This window comes from Salmo salar, chromosome ssa01 (genome assembly GCF_905237065.1).
Source record: "Salmo salar chromosome ssa01, Ssal_v3.1, whole genome shotgun sequence".
In the NCBI taxonomy this organism is placed as follows: domain Eukaryota; kingdom Metazoa; phylum Chordata; class Actinopteri; order Salmoniformes; family Salmonidae; genus Salmo; species Salmo salar.
The window spans coordinates 63,739,042-63,759,743 of record NC_059442.1 but is presented as its reverse complement, the minus strand read 5'-3'; the positions used below and the strand labels follow the sequence as shown (position 1 = coordinate 63,759,743).

General features: G+C 41.1%; 1 protein-coding gene across 1 annotated transcript in view; it reads right to left on the bottom strand.

Annotated features, from left to right (window-relative positions):
* The window catches only part of LOC106607182 (protocadherin-15), a 371,077-nt gene that overhangs the window by 9,768 nt on the left and 340,607 nt on the right, over positions 1 to 20,702 (bottom strand). The window contains exons 29-33 of the mRNA XM_045720950.1: positions 20,384 to 20,560; positions 15,859 to 16,077; positions 14,732 to 14,740; positions 14,246 to 14,362; positions 15 to 33 (exon numbers count right to left, since the gene is read on the bottom strand). Of these exons, the coding sequence (XP_045576906.1) occupies positions 15 to 33; positions 14,246 to 14,362; positions 14,732 to 14,740; positions 15,859 to 16,077; positions 20,384 to 20,560 (541 nt within the window). The remainder of the gene's footprint in view (positions 1 to 14; positions 34 to 14,245; positions 14,363 to 14,731; positions 14,741 to 15,858; positions 16,078 to 20,383; positions 20,561 to 20,702) is intronic.

Genomic DNA, 20,702 nt, shown 5'->3' with positions numbered 1-20,702 from the left:
ATAAAAATGCCTACCTGTCTGCCGTATCCTCGCCTGTAGGCCATGAAAAAAAGAGGAAAGAATTCATATAAAACATATATTCTGCTGAAATGTTAAGGGATTTCAATATTACGTACTTTTTTTTATAACTTTTTTTGGATATATATATATAATATATATATATATATATAGGCCTTCCCTGTAGCTCAGTTGGTAGAGCATGGTGTTTGCAATGCATGGTGTTTGCAACGCCAGGGTTGTGGGTTCGAAATCCCACGGGGGGCCAGTACAAAAAAAAAAAAATGTTAAAAAAAATGTATGAAATGAAAATGAAAATGTATGCATTCACTACTGTAAGTCGCTCTGGATAAGAGCGTCTGCTAAATGACTAAAATGTAAATGTAAATATACAGTTGAAGTCGGAAGCTTACATACACTTAGGTTAGAGTCATTAAAACTCATTTTTCAACCACTCCACAATTTTTTGTTCACAAACTATAGTTTTGGCAAATCGATTAGGACATCTACTTTGTGCATGACATAAGTAATTTTCCCAACAATTGTTTACAGACAAATGATTTCACTTATAATTCACTGTATCACAATTCCAGTGGGTCAGACGTTTACATACACTAAGTTGACTGTGCCTTTAACCTGTTGGGGCTAGGGGGCAGTATTTGCATGGCCGGATAAAAAAGTACCCGATTTAATCTGGTTACTACTCCTGCCCAGTAACTAGAATATGCATATAATTATTGGCTTTGGATAGAAAACACCCTAAAGTTTCTAAAACTGTTTGAATGGTGTCTGTGAGTATAACAGAACTCCTATGGCAGGCCAAAACCTGAGAAGATTTCAAGCAGGAAGTGGCCTGTCTGAGAAGTAGTGTTTCATCTTGGCTCTTTTTATTGAAGACTCAGGATCTGTGCAATAACGTGACACTTCCTACGTCTTCCATAGGGTCTCAGAGCCCAGGAAAACGTTGAACGATATCGAGGCAGGCTCTGGCTGAAACACTTTATCGCTTTTGGCAAGTGGCCACTCAGAGTACTATGGGCTTAGGCGCGTGCCCGCTTCGACTGAATGGTTTCTTTTCCTTTGTCTGTTTATCTATACGCAGATTCCCGGTCGGAATATTATCGCTTTTTTATGAGAAAAATGGCATAAAAATTGATTTTAAACAGCGGTTGACATGCTTCGAAGTACGTTAATGGAATATTTAGAATTCTTTTGTCACGAATTGCGCCATGCTCGTCACCCTTATTTAGCCTTTAGGATAGTGTCTAGAATGCACGAACAAAACGCCGCTGTTTGGATATAACGATGGATTATTTTGGACCAAACCAACATTTGTTATTGAAGTAGAAGTCCTGGGAGTGCATTCTGACGAAGACAACAAAGGTAAGAACATTTTTCTTATAGTAAATCTGACTTTGATGAGTGCTAAACCTGATGGGTGTCTAAATAGCTAGCCCTGTGATGCCGGGCTATCTACTGAGAATATTGCAAAATGTGCTTTCACCGAAAAGCTATTTTAATATCGGACATATCGAGTGCATAGAGGAGTTCTGTATCTATAATTCTTAAAATAATTGTTATGCTTTTTGTGAACGTTTATCGTGAGTAATTTAGTAAATTCACCGGCAGTGTTCGGTGGGAATGCTAGTCACATGCTAGTCACATGCTAATGTAAAAAGCTGGTTTTTGATATAAATATGAACTTGATTGAAAAAAACATGCATGTATTGTATAACATAATGTCCTAGGGTTGTCATCTGATGAAGATCATCAAAGGTTAGTGCTACATTTAGCTGTGGTTTGGGTTTATGTGACATTATATGCTAGCTTGAAAAATGGGTGTCTGATTATTTCTGGCTCGGTACTCTGCTGACATAATCTAATGTTTTGCTTTCGTTGTAAAGCCTTTTTGAAATCGGACAGTGTGGTTAGATTAACGAGAGTCTTATCTTTAAAATGGTGTAAAATAGTCATATTTTTGAAAAATTGAAGTAATAGCATATCTAAGGATTTGAATAACGCGCCACAGGATTCAACTGGCTGTTGAGTAGGTGGCCCATAGAGGTTAAAGCCCTCCTTGCCTGGTCCATCAGTTTTGGTCGGCGGTCCTCTCTTGGCAGGTTTGTTGTCGTGCCGTATTCTTTCACATTTTTTTATAATGGATTTAATGGTGCTCTGTGGGATGTTCAAAGTTTCTGATATTTTTTATAACCCAACCCTGATCTGTACTTCTCCACAACTATGTCCCTGACCTGTTTGGAGAGCTCCTTGTTCTTCATAGTGCCACTTGCTTGGTGGTGCCCCTTGCTAAAGTGGTGTTGCAGACTCTGAGGCCTTTCAGAACAGGTGTATATATATGCTGAGATCATGTGACAGATCATGTGACACTTAGATTGCACACAGGGGGACTTTATTTAACTTATTATGTGAAATCTGAAGGTAATTGGTTGCACCAGATGTTATTAAGGGGCTTCATAACAAAGGGGGAATACATATGCACGCACCACTTTTCCGTTTAAAATTTTTTGTATTTTTTGAAATATTTCATTTCACTTGACCAATTTGGACTATTTTGTGTATGTCCATTACATGAAATCCAAATAAAAATAAATTTAAATTACAGGTTGTAATGAAACAAAATAGGAGAAATGCTAAGGGGGCGACATTTTTTTTGCAAGGCACTGTAAATAGGCCCTTTTAATTTGGTCTGTCTTGCCATTCCAAATAATATTAAATATTATTTAAAAAGCAGGTCGCTAGGTGTAGGGAAAACCATAAGCAAATAGGTAAACTGTGATATGACTAAAAAGTTAATCAGGGTGATATTTCCACAAATAGACAGGTATTTTCCTTTCCATGGTAACAAGATCTTATCTATTTTTGCTAACTTTAGGTTGAAATGTATTAGAGTGAGATACTTTCTTTCTTTCGGGATATGTATACTGAGTATGTTCACATGCCCAGACATTTTTTATGGAAAACTACACGGAAATGTAAAAGTTGCATTTTTTTGTGATCTAATACATAATATAGTACACTTATCAAAATTTGATTTTAATCCAGAGAGGTTAGAAAAAGTATCTAGATCCTCTATGAGACTGTGGAGGGATTCTAATTGTGGATTTAAAAGAAAACATGAATCATAAGCGTACAATGACACCCTTAATATCACTGTTGGTTATAATTTTAACAGCTAACATTTCGACGACATTAATGAATAGATATGATGATAGTGGACAACCTTGTTTTACTCCTCTTGATAGTTTAAACTTTCTGAGATGTAGTCATTATTTACTATTTTAGACCTAGTGTTACTATACATAACTTTAACCCATTTTATAAGAGATTCTCCAAAATTGAAATATTCCAGGCATTTATATGTAAACTCCAGTCATAATTTATCAAAAGCCTTTTCAAAGTCAGCTATGAAAACCTGGCCAGCCTTCCCAGATATTTCATAGTGTTCTATAGTTTCAACTTGTCTTAAATGATCTCCAATGTATTGTCCATGTACAAAAAACCTGTCTGACTAGGATGAATAATATCTGACAAAACCTTTTTAATTCTATGCGCTAAGCATTTAGCTAGAATTTTTGCATCACAACACTGAAGTGTAAGAGGACTCCAATTTTTTAAATGAACTCGATCATTATATATACACCACTTGGATCCTGTTTCAGTAATAATGAAATCAGATCTTCTTGTTGAGTGTCCAATATTCTACCATTTATATTGGTGTGGTTAAAACATGTTAACCTGTTAGGGCTAGGGGGCAGTATTTGCACGGCTGGATAAAAAAATGTACCCGATTTAATCTGGTTACTAATCCTACCCAGTAACTAGAATATGCATATACTTATTATATATGGATAGAAAACACTCTAAAGTTTCTAAAACTGTTTGAATGGTGTCTGTGAGTATAACAGAACTCATTTGGCAGGCAAAACCCTGAGACATTTTCTGACAGGAAGTGGATACCTGATGTGTTGTATTACCTTTAAACCTATGCCATTGAAAAACACAGGGGCTGAGGAATATTTTGGCACTTCCTATTGCTTCCACTAGATGTCACCAGCCTTTACAAAGTGTTTTGAGTCTTCTGGAGGGAGATCTGACCGAACAAGAGCCATGGAACGATGATTAGACACCTGGCGCGCGAGTTCATGTTGGGTACCCTCATTCCAATACGTTATAAAAGAGAATGCATTCGTCCACCTTGAATATTATTCATGTTCTGGTTAAAAAAGGCCCTAATGATTTATGCTATACAACGTTTGACATGTTTGAACGAACGTAAATATATTTTTTCCCCTCGTTCATGACGAGAAGTCCGGCTGGCTTAGATCATGTGCTAACAAGACGGAGATTTTTGGACATAAATGATGAGCTTTTTTGAACAAAACTACATTCGTTATGGACCTGTGATACCTGGAAGTGACATCTGATGAAGAGAATCAAAGGTAATGGATTATTTACATAGTATTTTAGATTTTAGATCTCCCCAACATGACGTCTAGTCTGTATCGCAACGCGTATTTTTCTGGGCGCAGTGCTCAGATTATTGCAAAGTGTGATTTCCCAGTAAGGTTATTTTTAAATCTGGCAAGTTGATTGCGTTCAAGAGATGTAAATCTATAATTCTATAATTATGACAATATAATATTTTACCAATGTTTTCTAATTTTAATTATTTAATTTGTGGTGCTGACTTGAATGCCAGTTATTGGAGGGAAACGATTTCCTCAACATCAATGCCATAGTAAAACGCTGTTTTTGGATATAAATATGAACTTGATAGAACTAAAAATGCATGCATTGTCTAACATAATGTCCTAGGAGTGTCATCTGATGGAGATTGTAAAAGGTTAGTGCATCATTTTAGCTGGTTTTATGGTTTTGGTGACCCTGTCTTTGAATTGACAAAACATTACACACAACTCTTGTAAATGTACTGTCCTAACATACTCTAAATTTATGCTTTCGCGTAAAACCTTTTTGAAATCGTAAAACGTGGTTAGATTAAGGAGATGTTTATCTTTCAAAGGGTGTAAAATAGTTGTATGTTTGAAGAATTTGAATTTTGACATTTATTTGGATTCAAATTTGCCGCTCTTGAAATGCACCTGCTGTTGATGGAGTGCACCACGGGTGGGACGCTCGCGTCCCACCTAGCCCATAGAGGTTAATAATGGTCCTCTAGTATATAAAAAAAGTTTGGTATACCTCCACTGGTATGCCATCCAGCCCTGGAGTTTTCCAGAATTTAAAGGATTTAATTGCATCAAGAAGTGCCTCCTCTGTAATTTGGCCTTCACATAAGTCTTTCTGTACAGATGCTAATTATACATTATTAATAGGAAAAAAATCCATACAATTTGTTTCGGTTAGTGGAGCTGGAGGAGACTGAAATGAAAACATATGCTTAAAGTACTTTACTTTCTCTTTCAATATAACGTTTAGTGAATCATGAGTGAGCCCAATATTTGTAACAAGTTTCAGTAAAACTAATTTGGTAGCATTTCTATGTTGAAGATTGAAAATGAATTTGGTGCATTCTTCCCCATATTCCATCCAGTTCGCTTTACTTTTATAATATATTACACTGGATCTTTACTTTTTTGTCAGGAAACCCTACACTTAAGTTGACATATCTAAGCAATTTTCTTCTGTCATACGCGTCGTTGAAGGGGGACCAAAATACAGCAGGTAAAGTGCTCATCTTCTTCCTTATTTAAAGAAAAACACTTAAACAAAATAAACACACGCAAAACAAACACCCCCTGCCACGCCCTGACCATACTATAATGACAAATAACCCCTTTTACTGGTCAGGACGTGAAAGTACCCCCCCCCCCAAAGGTGCAGACCCCGAATGCACCTCAATACAATAAAAAAACACAAAAACAACCCCAAACCTAAAGGGAGGGAGGGTGGCTACCGTCACCGACAGCTCCCGTGCTACACCCCACCCACTCCCCAATCCTCCAACTACGGAGGTGGCTCAGGCTCTGGCTTTAGTCCCCAACCTAACCTGCCCACCCCCCTTGAAGGCTCATGGCTGTAGACCACTGCTAAAGGCTCTGGGCTAAGGTGCGTCGCTGGAGACCTTGGGCTGAGGCACGTCGCTGGAGACCTCGGGCTGAGGCGCGTCGCTGGAGACCTCGGGCTGAGGCGCGTCGCTGGAGACCTCGGGCTGAGGCGCGTCGCTGGAGACCTCGGGCTGAGGCGCGTCGCTGGAGACCTCGGGCTGAGGCGCGTCGCTGGAGACCTCGGGCTGAGGCGCGTCGCTGGAGAACTCGGGCTGAGGCGCGTCGCTGGAGACCGTCTCTGGAGACCTTGGGCTGAGGTGCATCTCTGAAGACCTCGGGCTGAGGCCATCTCTGGAGACCTCGGGCTGAGGCCATCTCTGGAGACCTCGGGCTGAGGCCATCTCTGGAGACCTCGGGCTGAGGCGCGTCTCTGGAGGCCTCGGGCTGAGGCGCGTCTCTGGAGACTCAGGGCTGAGGCGCGTCTCTGGAGACTCAGGGCTGAGGCGCGTCTCTGGAGACTCAGGGCTGAGGAGCGTCTCTGGAGACTCAGGCTGAGGAGCGTCTCTGGAGAATCAGGCTGAGGAGCGTCTCTGGAGACTCAGGGATGAGGAACGTCTCTGGAGACTCAGAGATGAGGAACGTCTCTGGAGACTCAGAGATGAGGAACATCTCTGGAGACTCAGAGATGAGGAACATCTCTGGAGACTCAGGGATGAGGAGCATCTCTGGAGACTCAGGGATGAGGAGCGTCTCTGCAGGCTCTGGACTGTGGGCCATCTCTGCAAACTCCGGACTGTGGGCCGTCTCTGCAGGCTCCGGACTGTGGGCCGTTTCTGCAGGCTCCTGACTGTGGGCCGTTTCTGCAGGCTCCGGACTGTGGGCCGTCTCTGCAGGCTCCGGACTGTGGGCCGTCTCTGCAGGCTCCGGACTGTGGGCCGTCTGACGGCTCCGGACTGTAGGACGTCGCCGGAAGCACTGGACATGGAACTGTCGCCGGAAGCTCTAGACGGGGCACTGTCGCCGGAAGCTCTGGACGGGGCACTGTCGCCGGAAGCTCTGGACGGGGCACTGTCGCCGGAAGCTCTGGACGGGGCACTGTCGCCGGAAGCTCTGGACGGGGAACTGTCGCCGGAAGCTCTGGACGGGGAACTGTCGCCAGAAGCTCTGGACGGGGAACTGTTGTCAGAAGCTTTGGACGGGGAACTGTCGCCGGAAGCTCTGGAAGGGGACTGTGCACTGAAGGCCTGATGCGTGGGGCTGGCTTTGGAGGCGCCAGACTAGTGACACGCACCCCAGGGTAGTGCGAGGAGCAGGAACAGGATTTACTGGACTGGGCAGGCGCACTAAAGGCCTGGTGCGTGGGGCAGGCTTTGGAGGCGCCAGAACAGTAACACGCACCACAGGGCAAGTGCGAGGAGCAGGAACTGGATACACCGGGCCTTGACTACGCACTGGACGTCTGGAGCGCACAGCCTGCACAACCCGTCCTGGCTGGATTGTTACTGTAGCCCGCACGGGCGGAGTGCTGGCACAGGGCGAACTGGGCTGTGCTGAGGCATGAAGGCTGCCATGCGTAGAGCAGGCGCAGGGTAGCCTGGGCCTAGGAGACGTACTGGTGGCCAGATGTATTGAGCAGGCATACTTCTCCCTGGCTGGATGCCCACTCTAGCACGGCACTTGCGGGGGCCTGGTATCGCTCTTACCGGACTGTGCGTGTAGATGGGCGAGACCGTGCGCACTTCCGCATTGCACGGTGCTCTCACCGCCAAACGCTCCCCATAATAAGCACGAGGAGTTGGTTCAGGCCTACTGCCTGACTTACTCCAACTCCCCGTGTGCCTCCTCACCTCCTGAAATGGAGGATATAGTGCCTCGTACCTCCGTCGCTCAGCCTTTGCTGCCTCCAGCTCCTCCTTTGGGCGCTTGTACTCCCCAGCCTGGTGCCATGGTCCGTTCCCATCTAATAGCTCCTCCCATGTCCACGACTCCAAATAACTTTCCTGCTGCTCCTTCCTCCGCTGCTTGGTCCTACTTTGGTGGGTGGTTCTGTCATACGCGTCGTTGAAGGGGGACCAAAACGCAGCGAGTAAAGTTCTCATCTTCTTCTTTATTTAAAGAAAAACACTTACGGTATACAAAATTAACCTCTATGGGCTATGTGGGACGCAAGCGTCCCACCCCTGGTACACCCTATCAACAACAGGTGAAATATCAAGAGCGCCAAATTTGAAAACAATTAAATGTCATAATTCAAATTTCTCAAACATACAACTATCTTACACCCTTTGAAAGATAAACATCTCCTTATCCTCTCTAGGCTAGGCGGGACGAATTCGTCCCACCTACGTAACATCCTGTGGCGCGATTTTCAAAACCTTAAAAATCCTATTACTTCAATTTCTCAAACATATGACTATTTTACAGCCATTTAAAGACAAGACTCTCGTTAATCTAACCACACTGTCCGATTTCAAAAAGGCTTTACAACGAAAGCAAAACATTAGATTATGTCAGCAGAGTACCAAGCCAGAAATAATCAGACACCCATTTTTCAAGCCAGCATATAATGTCACCAAAACCCAGAAGACAGCTAAATGCAGCACTCACCTTTGATGATCTTCATCAGATGACAACCCTAGGACATTATGTTATACAATACATGCATGTTTTGTTCAATCAAGTTCATATTTATATCAAAAACCAGCTTTTTACATTAGCATGTGACGTTCAGAACTAGCATACCCCCCGCAAACTTCCGGGGAATTCGCTAACATTTTACTAAATTACTCACGATAAACGTTCACAAAAAGCATAACAATTATTTTAAGAATTATAGATACAGACCTCCTCTATGCACTCGATATGTCCGATTTTAAAATAGCTTTTTGGTGAAAGCACATTTTGCAATATTCTAAGTACATAGCCCAGGCATCACGGGCTCGCTATTTAGACACCCGGCAAGTTTAGCACTCACCATAATCATATTTACTATTATAAAAGTTTGATTACCTTTTGTTGTCTTCGTCAGAATACACACCCAGGACTGCTACTTCAATAACAAATGTTGGTTTGGTCCAAAATAATCCATCGTTATATCCGAATAGCGGCGTTTTGTTCGTGCGTTCCAGACACTATCCGAAATAGTAAAGAAGTGTCACGCGCATGGCGCAATTCGTGACAATAAAATTCGAAGTATTCCATTACCGTACTTCGAAGCATGTCAACCGCTGTTTAAAATAAATTTTTACGACATTTTTCTCGTAGAAAAGCGATAATATTCCGACAGGGAATCTCCTTTTCGGCAAACAGAGGAAAAAATCCCAAAGGCGGGGGCGGTCGGGTCACGAGCATAAGCCAGTGTCCCTTGATCGGCCACTTGAGAAAGGCGATAATGTGTTTCAGCCTGGGGCTGGAATGACAACATTCTGTTTTTTCCCGGGCTCTGAGCGCCTATGGACGACGTGGGAAGTGTCACGTTAGAGCAGAGATCCTTAGTAAATGATAGAGATGGAAAAGAAGTTCAACAAATGGTCAGACAGGCCACTTCCTGTAAAGGAATCTCTCAGGTTTTGACCTGCCATTTGAGTTCTGTTATACTCACAGACACCATTCAAACAGTTTTAGAAAATGTAGGGTGTTTTCTATCCATATGTAATAAGTATATGCATATTCTAGTTACTGGATAGGAGTGGTAACCAGATTAAATCGGGTATGTTTTTTATCCAGCCGTGTCAATACTGCCCCCTAGCCCTAACAGGTTAATCTAACCACGTTGTCCGATTTCAAAAAGGCTTTATGGCGAAAGCATAAAGTTAGATTATGTTAGGAGAGTACATTGACAATAGCTGTGTCTAATGTTTTGTCAATTCAAAGACAGGTGTCACCAAAAGCAGAAAACCAGCTAAAATTATGCACTAACCTTTGACAATCTCCATCAGATGACACTCATAGGACATTATGTTAGACAATACATGCATTTTTTGTTCTATCAAGTTCATATTTATATCCAAAAACAGCGTTTTACTATGGCGTTGATGTTGAGGAAATCGTTTCCCTCCAATAACCGCCAGTCAATCAGCACAACAAATTAAATAATTACTATTCAAAAACATTGGTAAAATATTATATTGTCATTCAAAGAATTATAGATTTACATCTCTTGAACGCAACCGGAATGCCAGATTTAAAAATAACCTTACTGGGAAATCACACTTTGCAATAATCTGAGCACTGCGCCCAGAAAAATACGCTTTGCGATACAGACTGACCGAACAAGAGCCTTGGAACGGTGCTGGCCGATTAGACTCTGGCGCGCGAGGTCATGTTGGGTACCCTCGTTCCAATACGTTTTAAAAGAGAATGCATTCGTCCACCTTGAATATTATTCATGTTCTGGTTAAAAAAGGCCCTAATGATTTATGCTATACAACGTTTGACATGTTTGAACGAACGTAAATATATTTTTTCCCCTCGTTCATGACGAGAAGTCCGGCTGGCTTAGATCATGTGCTAACAACACGGAGCTTTTTGGACATAAATGATGAGCTTTTTTGAACAAAACTACATTCGTTATGGACCTGGGATTCCTGGAAGTGACATCTGATGAAGATAATCAAAGGTAATGGATTATTTACATAGTATTTTCGATTTTAGATCTCTCCAACATGGCCGTTAGTCTGTATCGCAAAGCGTATTTTTCTGGGCGCAGTGCTCAGATTATTGCAAAGTGTGATTTCCCAGTAAGGTTATTTTTAAATCTGGCAAGTCGATTGCGTTCAAGAGATGTAAATCTATAATTCTTTAAATGACAATATAATATTTTACCAATGTTTTCTAATATAAATTATTTAATTTGTTGTGCTGACTTGACTGCCGGTTATTGGAGGGAAACGATTTCCTGAACATCAATGCCATAGTAAAACGCTGTTTTTGGATATAAATATGAACTTGATAGAACTAAAAATGCATGTATTGTCTAACATAATGTCCTAGGAGTGTCATCTGATGGAGATTGTCAAAAGTTAGTGCATCATTTTAGCTGGTTTTATGGTTTTGGTGACGCCTGTCTTTGAATTGACAAAACATTACACACAGCTATTGTCAATGTACTCTCCTAACATAATCTAACTTTATGCTTTCGCCGTAAAACCTTTTTGAAATTGGACAACGTGGTTAGATTAAGGAGATGTTTATCTTTCAAAGGGTGTAAGATAGTTGTATGTTTGAAAAATGTGAATTTTGACATTTATTTGGTTTCAAATTTGCCGCTCTTGAAATGCACCTGCTGTTGATAGGGTGCACCACGGGTGGCACGCTAGCGTCCCACATAGCCCCAAGAGGTTAAGGTCCTGGAGTGGCCTAGCCAGTCTCCAGACCTTAATCCCATAGAGAATCTGTGGAGGGAGCTGAAGGTTCGAGTTGCCAAACGTCAGCCTCGAAACCTTAATGAGAAGATCTGCAAAGAGGAGTGGGACAAAATCCCTCCTGAGAAAATCCCTCCTGCAAACCTGGTGGCCAACTACAAGAAACGTCTGACCTCTGTGATTGCCAACAAGGGTTTTGCCACCAAGTACTAAGTCATGTTTTGCAGAGGGGTAAAATACTTATTTCCCTCATTAAAATGCAAATCATTTTATAACATTTTTGACATGTGTTTTTCTGGATTTTTTTGTTGTTATTCTGTCTCTCACTGTTCAAATAAACCTACCATTAAAATTATAGACTGATCATTTCTTTGTCAGTGGGCAAACGCACAAAATCAGCAGGGGATCAAATACTTTTTCCCTAACTATAAGGACAGGTGTGGTTTTGTGACAATGACTACAAGAGCAACCATTCACCAATTTGACAGCTCTAACACAGTTACACATCTGACACTGCCTAACCAAAAGTAATGGAAAGCTATGTGTTTGTTGGCTTTCAAAGGTTACTTGAATGCTAGCCTTATTTTCAAGAATTTTAGTTTCTGGTTTGGAAAGCAGTATTGCACCCTTTTTTCAAAGGCATTCTTCATGCTTTACTCAATTGTGCCTCACACTATCCAATAGTAAATAAAGCAACACAGATTTTCCCCAGATAAAAAAAATGAACTCTGTGTCCCAGACATAGTGCATATAAAGTCAATGAAAACATGGCTTAATGGAGCACCCCGGGGCCTCACGGTCCAGTGGTGTACTACTGTAGAGTGTCTTTGGGTCTGAGTAATGAGGACTCTCACTGGGAGGTCTATCATCATCGCTGGGAGAGCTATGATGTGAACTTCCTCTGGAAAGCAGTCATCTGTTATTATGGGGCAGGGACCAGGGACAGATTATAGTCCGTACAACCACACCTCCCAGTATGGGACTGGCTAGGTGGGAGTAGGGTTGATGAATAGCCTGCTGGGCTGGTACAGTCTTTAGTAAGCACCAAGACAAATGGCCCTTTGTACAGATACTGAAGGCAGTGAGCAGTAGGGGGGAGAGCGGGGACGCACAATCAGAAGAGTTGTCAACTCCATATAACTAATGAACACTTGAATACTAATCCATCCCGGATGAAACCAAGAGGAGGGAGTCTCTTCCTATCTTAGATGCAATCAATTCACTGGGAGGTAATGGTTTATGATGAGACAATAATTGCCATCAAAGGAACAAAAAAATATAATCACATCTGCTAGAAATTACAGCTGTATGGGCTGAAGAAAAAAAGCACACCTGAACCAGAAAATAGTATGTGAGCTGTGGGCCTTTTTGAAAGAAGAGATTACCCCATGTGGTGAACACAGAATACACAATTAGCCAGACTTTGGTCTGTTCTGGAACACCAGGGGAAAGGCTGATGAATCAAATATAACTGTTATTGAGAAGGGATGAGGGAGGGTTAGAGGTGAAACAAACAGATGGAGTGAGGGAGAGGGAGAGCAGATAGAGAAAAAAGAGCTACAGGAGCCTTGAAAAGAAGATTGATACCGATGGTAGATGAAAGGAATAACAAAAAGGGGTCAGGTAGAGAAAAAAAGAGCAAGAAAGGGAGAAGGAAAAGAGTGCGAAAGAGAGACAGAGATTGAGAGGATAAGAAAGAAAGAGTAAGAAAGAATAAAGAGAGAGTTTGTGTGGGTGAGGGAGTTAAGAGTAGAGGCTGACAGCTCTGAGGACAGCAGCGCCAGTGGTTGAGGTTTAATTGGTTGACTAATAAGCCCCTTCCAGAGAGCCGAAATGCAGCTACTAGTTTAGCATGCTGTGAGGATCTGTACAGACATTTTATTTTTATTTTTATTTCACCTTTAAATAAACCAGGTAAGCCAGTTGAGAACAAGTTCTCATTTACAACTGTGACCCGACCAAGATAAAGCAAAGCAGTGCGACAAAAACATCAAAATAGAGTTACACATAAACAAACGTACAATCAATAACACAATAGAAACATCTATGTACAGTGTGTGCAAATGTAGAAGAGTAGGGAGGTAAGGCAATAAATAGGCCATAGAGGCAAAATAATTACAATTTAGCATTAACACTGGAGTGATAGATGTGCAGATGATGATGTGCAAGTAGAGATACTGGGATGCAAATGAGCAAAAGGATAAGTAACAATATAGGGATGAGGTAGTTGGGTGTGCTATTTACAGATGGGCTGTGTACAGGTACAGTGATCGGTAAGCTGCTCTAACAGCTGATGCTTGAAGTTAGAGAGGGAGATAGAAGACTCCAACTTCAGTGATTTTTGCAATTCGTTCCAGTCATCGGTAGCAGAGAACTGTATATACCACTATATTGTATATACCACTATATTCCAATGCAAATGATCTAACTTTGTATAGTTCTTTAATAACATATCTCAGATACAGCTACAATAAAACATGAAGTAAATGTCAATTAAAAATATTCAAGAGCAGGTGTAGGAGACTAGCCACTATCTCAAAGCAGAGCTGTGTCTAAGCTCAAACACTCTTGTTTTGCTATTTGATCCTACATATGGACCAGGCATAAGCATTGGGGGCAGTCCTTAAAATGTCTAAAGCTCAACATGACATACTCTAAAGACCGATGTCTGTTGTTAGTCCGTTGTTGGTGGACAAAGGCCTTTTTAGTCATGAAAATGTTTTGCTGTTTGAAAAATAGGCAATGTCCTAACACACGCAAACTATATCGTCTGCACACATAGGCATTACTCATCGGTATATGGTACCTGAAACAGGAAATGAGGGGGTTAGGAGGAAGCATTCAAAGGTGACTTACATGCTGCTGTCCCCCAGTTCCTCGTAGAGATTGGCTGTCGGGGCACGTGGAGCGGCAGACTTTCCCGCTGGTAGAGCCTGCTGAATCCTGGCAGTTTTGGCACATTCTGCCTGTCTCCTGAAGTTCAAGTAAAGTTTAATCAGTTTGAGTCCATCCACTGCCCTTTGTTTCTATAACATTTCATCACTTGTTCCCCATGAAGGCTACGTGTCTTTGGTGATTGAAGTGATTGAAGATTAGCACAGTATGTGGCTAATTTTAACTGACTGAGATAAAAATTGATAAAACTTGAAAAAATACTGGGGATTTAAACCCATTTGAAGGGGATGACTTGAACTTGAATGTTTGCACTTTTCTCTTAATTGTAATACTGTTATTCTGACTCCTTGGTCAATCTTTAAAGGACTATTTAGTAATGAGGACCATGTAGCATGCACGCTCAACAGCATAAAAGAGAGAACTCATATCACATGGACAGTTACTTACTCTTTGAATCTGGTGGATGGTTTACCAGGCAGTGCGGGATACAAGGGGAGCAGAGGGAAAAAGAAAACACAACAGACCCTCGATTATACAATTAGTTAATTTCTATTTTGTTAATACAACACAATGAGAAACATTAATTAAATTGGGAATTGTGAGACGCCTCAATGCTCCTGCAACTCCATACAATGTTAATGTTTGGTGGTTGTTAAGGTTCCTTTTGAAAAACTCATTGCTTTAGGTGAAACAATGTGCATTATTCATGAGATTCCTATAAAGTTATTCACATAATAGACATGCTTTGGATAAAACACCCCATCAAAGAGCTCAGCTTATTTCACAACTGTATATAATAATAAGAGTCCTTGGTAACAAATTCTGCTCTATTTCTTAGCTCACAATATTATGCAAAGCATCAGGCTCTCCAAGCTACAGTATGTCTGCAGGAACTCAAGAAGCTTTTACATTTTTCTTTTGTTATCAGCATGATTTATTCACACCAAAATACAATTACCCCAGAGGAGTGAAACGACAATGTTTGCATCAGAATATTCTCCCAGACATAACGTTGCACAAACGAACACATCGTATCTATTTCTGCAATGTGAGTGTGTGTGTATGTGTTTGTTCAGCTCAGGGTAACCACTCTGACCCATCTGCTAAGTGTAAACATTACCCAGACATAAGTGTTTATATAACACACCCAGTGTAACACACCCAGATTCACACGGCACATAGTACAACATAGAGGTGTGGCTGTGTGTGTGTGTGTATCTGTGTGTGTATCTGTATGTGTGTGATGGTGGTTGTGATGGGGTAGTGGAGGAGTGAAGATGCACTGTGACGGTCACAATTGGCTTTGGAAATTTGTCACAAATGATTGTAAATTAATCTGCTTTCAAAGTGCGTGAACAGGGACATGAGATTGAGACAATAGATTGATGGTGTATGCTGTTAGAATCACTATTTAGTTAGAGAGAGAGAGAGACGGAGAGCTGTGCTCGGCTGAATAACTGGCACCATGCACATTTCCTTAGTCTCACCAAACTACAGTGCTATCTTTGAAAGGCAACCATTACCATACACACACATGATGTATGTAGCTACGACAACAGCGGTTGTTCACTCACTGTTTGTAGGTAACCATGACGATGACGATGGCAGGGATGCAGCAGAGGATGATGATGATGGCGAGGGCAAGCAGTGCCCCCTCTGTGTAGCCCACGGCATGGGCAGGCTTTTTCACTCTGGCCATGATGTCGGGCGTGCGGATCTCCAGGATGTGTCCTCTCTGACCCAGGTAGGGCTGGAACTCCTTGTTGATGTCCACCAGCTTCCCGTCCAGAAACCTGCCGGACGAAACACAGTCAGTCAGTCACACAACACTGTAAAACCATGAAACGTGACACGTTTATAACCTAAATATCAGTGTTTAAAACGTAAACATTAGGCATTTAGATTTGCCAATAAGTGTTCTCATCTTAAACACAGGCGTTTAGAATGCAAGATTAAACATGATAGTCAACATGATACCTAAATCAAACTGCCTGTAGCTCAGGACCTGAAGCAAGGATATGCATAGTATTGATACCATTTGAAAGGAAACACTTTGAAGTTTGAGGAAATGTAAAATTAATGTAGGAGAATATATAACACATTAGATCTGGTAAAAGATAATACAAAGAAAAAACATGCGTTTTTTTTGTACAACACTCCTTCCGTGGCCTCCAACTGCTCTTAAACGCTAGTAAAACTAAATGCATGTTCTTCAACCGATTGCTGCCCGCACCCGCCCGCCCGACTAGCATCACTACTCTGGACGGCTCTGACTTAGAATATGTGGACAACTACAAATACCTAGGTGTCTGGCTAGACTGTATACTCTCCTTCCAGACTCATATTAAGCATCTCCAATCCAAAATTAAATCTACAATCGGCTTCCTATTTCGCAACAAAGCCTCCTACACTCACGCTGCCAAACATACCCTCGTAAAACTGACTATCCTACGATCCTTGACTTCGTCAATGTCATTTACAAAATAGCCTCCAACACTCTACTCAGCAAATTGGATGCAGTCTATAACAGTGCCATCCGTTTTGTCACCAAAGACCCATATTCCGATCCCATAGAGGTCATCAGACTGTTAAAAAGCCATCACTAGCCGGCTTGCACCTGGTTACGCAACCCTGCACCTTAAAGGCTGCTGCCCTATATACATAGACTTGGAATCACTGGCCACTTTAATAATGAAACACTAGTCACTTTAATAATGTTTAAATAATGTTTACATACTGCTTTACTCATCTCATATGTATATACTGTATTTTAGTCAATGCCACTCCGACATTGCTCGATCTAATATTTATATATTTCTTAATTCCATTCTTTTACTTTTAAATTTGTGTGTATTGTTGTGAATCATTTTTAGATACTACTGCACTGTTAGGTACTACTGCACTGTTGGAGCTAGGAACACAAGTATTTCGCTACACCCGCAATAACATCTGCAAAATATGTGTATGTGACCCAAAAGAATTGATTTGATTTGAGATTCTTTTTTTAATCAAGTCACATGTTTTTTTTTTTTACTCCTGGAAAAACTTCCTATGGAGGATGAAAACATTAAAACCCTTCACACAGACAAAGAAACAACCACTGCGATTAGACAATAAAACAAACAGGGTTGAGCTTGCTGTATACAGGGTTGCATCGCGTAGGCATCTGTTTTTAAAAAGATACTTATCATGTCATCACTATTGTGTTGATGGATTAATTACATTCAATAATTTTGGATTAAAAAGGCTTAGACACCAGAAGTGTGAATATTATCACATTCAAATTTTCACAGAACACAAATAAATGGGTTTATTTTAGGGTAGAAATACACAGCTTAGGCTATAAAAACATGACATTGCGTTTCCCCTGGCCAGGCCCAGATCAGAGCGCATAGCTTTCTCTAGGATACCTGCAGCTGTGGTTCTTATCAGTAGGTTATCCTGTTAGGGCTAGGGGGCAGCATTTGCACGTCTGGATAAAAAAATGTACCCGATTTAATCTGGTTACTAATCCTACCCAGTAACTAGAATATGCATATACTTATTATATATGGATAGAAAACACTCAAAAGTTTCTAAAACTGTTTGAATGGTGTCTGTGAGTATAACAGAACTCATTTGGCAGGCAAAACCCTGAGACATTTTCTGACAGGAAGTGGATACCTGATGTGTTGTATTGACTTTAAACCTATCCCATTGAAAAACACAGGGGCTGAGGAATATTTTGGCACTTCCTATTGCTTCCACTAGATGTCACCAGCCTTTACAAAGTGTTTTGAGTCTTCTGGAGGGAGATCTGACCGAACAAGAGCCATGGAACGATGATGTCCCATTAGACACCTGGCGCGCGAGTTCATGTTGGGTACCCTCGTTCCAATACGTTATAAAAGAGTATGCATTCGTCCACCTTGAATATTATTCATGTTCTGGTTAAAAAAGGCCCTAATGATTTATGCTATACAATGTTTGACATGTTTGAACGAACGTAAATATATTTTTTCCCCTCGTTCATGACGAGAAGTCCGGCTGGCTTAGATCATGTGCTAACAAGACGGAGATTTTTGGACATAAATGATGAGCTTTTTTGAACAAAACTACATTCGTTATGGACCTGTGATACCTGGAAGTGACATCTGATGAAGAGAATCAAAGGTAATGGATTATTTACATAGTATTTTAGATTTTAGATCTCCCCAACATGACGTCTAGTCTGTATCGCAACGCGTATTTTTCTGGGCGCAGTGCTCAGATTATTGCAAAGTGTGATTTCCCAGTAAGGTTATTTTTAAATCTGGCAAGTTGATTGCGTTCAAGAGATGTAAATCTATAATTCTATAATTATGACAATATAATATTTTACCAATGTTTTCTAATTTTAATTATTTAATTTGTGGTGCTGACTTGAATGCCAGTTATTGGAGGGAAACGATTTCCTCAACATCAATGCCATAGTAAAACGCTGTTTTTGGATATAAATATGAACTTGATAGAACTAAAAATGCATGCATTGTCTAACATAATGTCCTAGGAGTGTCATCTGATGGAGATTGTAAAAGGTTAGTGCATCATTTTAGCTGGTTTTATGGTTTTGGTGACCCTGTCTTTGAATTGACAAAACATTACACACAACTCTTGTAAATGTACTGTCCTAACATACTCTAAATTTATGCTTTCGCCGTAAAACCTTTTTGAAATCGTAAAACGTGGTTAGATTAAGGAGATGTTTATCTTTCAAATGGTGTAAAATAGTTGTATTTTTGAAAAATTAGAATTTTGACATTTATTTGGATTCAAATTTGCCGCTCTTGAAATGCACCTGCTGTTGATGGAGTGCACTACGGGTGGCACGCTAGCGTCCCACCTAGCCCATAGAGGTTATAGTTGATTAGATTGAAGTACAGAGTAATTGTGCACATTGATGAATCATGAGGCATTTTATTTGAATAAGTGAATTCACTTATACCCACGTTTTCAGTCTCAATTTGCTTTTACCACATGTAATGATTTTCATGATATTGATAAAAGTGAAACCCGATTTGTTGTATGCTAGGCCTACTGTACTTCTATATTTGGGTTAATCATTCTTTTTGATAGGCTAACGTTACTTGATGAAGACATGCTGTTATAGCAACTCTGTGCTTTTAACTTGAAGCTAAAATGTAATGACTGTAACTTCAGATGAGAAAATAAAGCCTTTAATTGTCTGCACGTACATGCTTGTGAATTGTTGCATTGTTCAAAAGTGTAATATGGTTTGGTTGCATTATTCAATAGTTTAATATAGTTTGGTTGCGTTATTCAATAGCGTAATATGTTTTAGGAAAAAAAAATGATGTTGTTGTTGAATAGTTTGTGCTTACTGGCTAGTGGCTACTGTGACATTTACAATACATTTGAGTTGTGGACCAAGAATGTCACGTTGCCAGCCACAACGAAAGATAAGGCAAGGATGTAATGTGAATTAAAAAGTAGAAATCTCTTTCGCCACCCCACTCCTCATGCTCTCCTTCTTATCTTGTAGGGGAAGTAGGGCCTAACCCTGTCTGAGATAAATGGGAGCAACATGGTTCTGCTGTGAAAAAGTGTTGCAAAAGCACTTTTCAGCTGTGCCTTTACAGTGTAAAAAAGCATTTCACCTGCTTTGTAAGAGGGGAAAACTGGGTTCAGAGGAGTGTCTCTCTCTCTCCATACAGGGGGACAAATGTTAAAATGGCATTTCTCCAGAATGTTGGAGCCTCTGGGAGGCTTAGTATCAGCCACTGATGGATTGATGGAATAGTACCTCCCTTTTCTCTCTTCCTTTCTTTCTCTCTCTCTCTCTCTCTCTCTCTCTCTCTCTCCACCCTCCCCACCATTCTGGTGAGTGACTGAATTAACACACCCTGCAGGGGGACGGGGGCCTTTGGATATAAGGAAAGGGCCTGGGGATGTGTGGAGAGAGATAGAGAGGAAGAAATAAGTAAAACATGTGTTTGCTTACTATTTCCTAGGGTAGAAGGGAGGATAAGACAAAGAATGTATGTAGCAAGAGAAAAAGAGAGAAGAGGAGAGAGAGACAAAGGTAAAGAGCTTTTCATTTAATTGTGTTGGCTCACTCACTTAAAGAGCTCCTGGCGTGATATGGCCCTGTTGGTCAGTGGGTCAATGGCATACACCATCAGGTCTGACTTGGTGTAGTCCTCCTGGTCTAAGCCGTCTCCGAACAGCTGCGGCCCGATGGACTCCACCACCACCTTGGCCCCTGGGATCTGGTCCTGCACGTATCGCTCCATAATACTGATGTTTGGGAGACAAAAACAATGTGGTCTGTTCATATTTCAAATAAAGTATAGTACAGCACCAAGACTTTCTGTAAATTTCAACGGTTAAACACTGTAGAATACACAGGAAAATATTGCAAATCTGTTTTACAGCATCG